The following is a 1,314-nucleotide window of genomic DNA, read 5'->3' on the forward strand; positions in this document are numbered from 1 at the left end:
GAAGTGTCTCTATCTATCTATCTATCCATCTATCTATCTATGTCTATACATTTGTATATGTATTTATGCCTCTATAGGTATATGTCGGGGTGAGCCAGACAGGTGGAGGTACTAGAAGAGATTCTCCCTGTCCCACCTCCCCAGACAGAAGGATTCTTCTCATCTTCTTCTTCGTCTTCTGCTTCTTCTTCTCTCTCAGTATGAAACCTTTTGCTCCATAAGGCATACACGCACTAGACCTTCTCTTTGTCTCTACCTTCATTTCTCTTTCTTTTCTTTTCTTTCTTTTCGTGTAGACAATAGATGAATATCAGTACAAGATTCCTACGTGGATCCGCGTGGCAACTGCAGGGAGTGCGCCTTATACAGCAAATCTCTTTTGCTCCCTTCTTTCTCTTGTTTGCTCCTCTTCTTCTGACCTTATCAACTCCAAAAAGTCTGTCTTTGTAAGTCTCCCACAAATCTTGCGATTGCCTTCCTCTCGCTCTCCTATCACTCTTCTTCTTCTTCGTGTATTAGGTTCTCCTCTTTCTTTCTCTTTCTCTTTCTCTTCTTCTTCATTTTCTTTTCGTGTCTTCTTTTCAGCTTCATTCGCTTTAGGGTCCCTTTTCTTCTTCTCGAGCACACAAGTAGCTCGCTCTCTTTTTCTTCTCGTTGCTTTGTTGCTTCTCTTTCTCTCAAATCTTGACTCGAATGTACTTAGAGATATCGATAGATAAATGAAGATGTCTAGATATGTACGCCTTTGTATATGTGTATATAGGTGGTATCTTTGTGTATGTAAGAAGATAGGATCATTGTTTTGTATGACGTCGCCCTCAAAGAAAATTTTCCTGGAGGATCTCCCTTCCTTCCTTCCTCCCTTACTCTTTCACTCTCTTATTCGCATTTCCTCACCCCTCCACATGTGTACACATTTAGGGATACATCCTCACATCATACGACTGCTCAAACAGATCTCTCTTTAATCTCTTTTCAGTGTCTCTATCTATCTTTAATCTATCTATCTATGTAGGTTTGACTTTTCTATCTATTTTTATGTGCTTTGTATGTAGTTTGGGTGTATTGTCTTGCCTTGTAGGGTTTGTTCGGAAGTTCAGTGGAGGTTCAGGAGATGACGGCGGCGGCTTTGGAGGTGTTGATCGTTCTCCTCGACTTTAATGTCTCTGTATTCATCCTGCCACCCCTCCCTTCCACTACTACTACTACCAATAGTCATGGTCATCCTCCTCCTACTAGTAGTAGTGATAGTAATAGACCAACACTGCCTGATGCTTCCTCGAATCTTCATTCTTCTTCTTCTCATAGTAGTAG

At 41.1% G+C, this 1,314-nt stretch overlaps 1 protein-coding gene across 1 annotated transcript; it reads left to right on the plus strand.

Moving 5' to 3' along the window:
* Nucleotides 1-296: 296 nt before the first annotated feature.
* CSUI_011493 (uncharacterized protein) lies at nucleotides 297-1,314 on the plus strand (the record flags this gene model as incomplete). Its single annotated transcript, XM_068071591.1, has 2 exons — nucleotides 297-446; nucleotides 1,082-1,314. A coding segment is annotated over exon 2 (200 nt), but the record flags the coding sequence as incomplete, so codon positions are not given.

This window comes from Cystoisospora suis (genome assembly GCF_002600585.1).
Source record: "Cystoisospora suis strain Wien I chromosome Unknown contig_12393, whole genome shotgun sequence".
In the NCBI taxonomy this organism is placed as follows: domain Eukaryota; phylum Apicomplexa; class Conoidasida; order Eucoccidiorida; family Sarcocystidae; genus Cystoisospora; species Cystoisospora suis.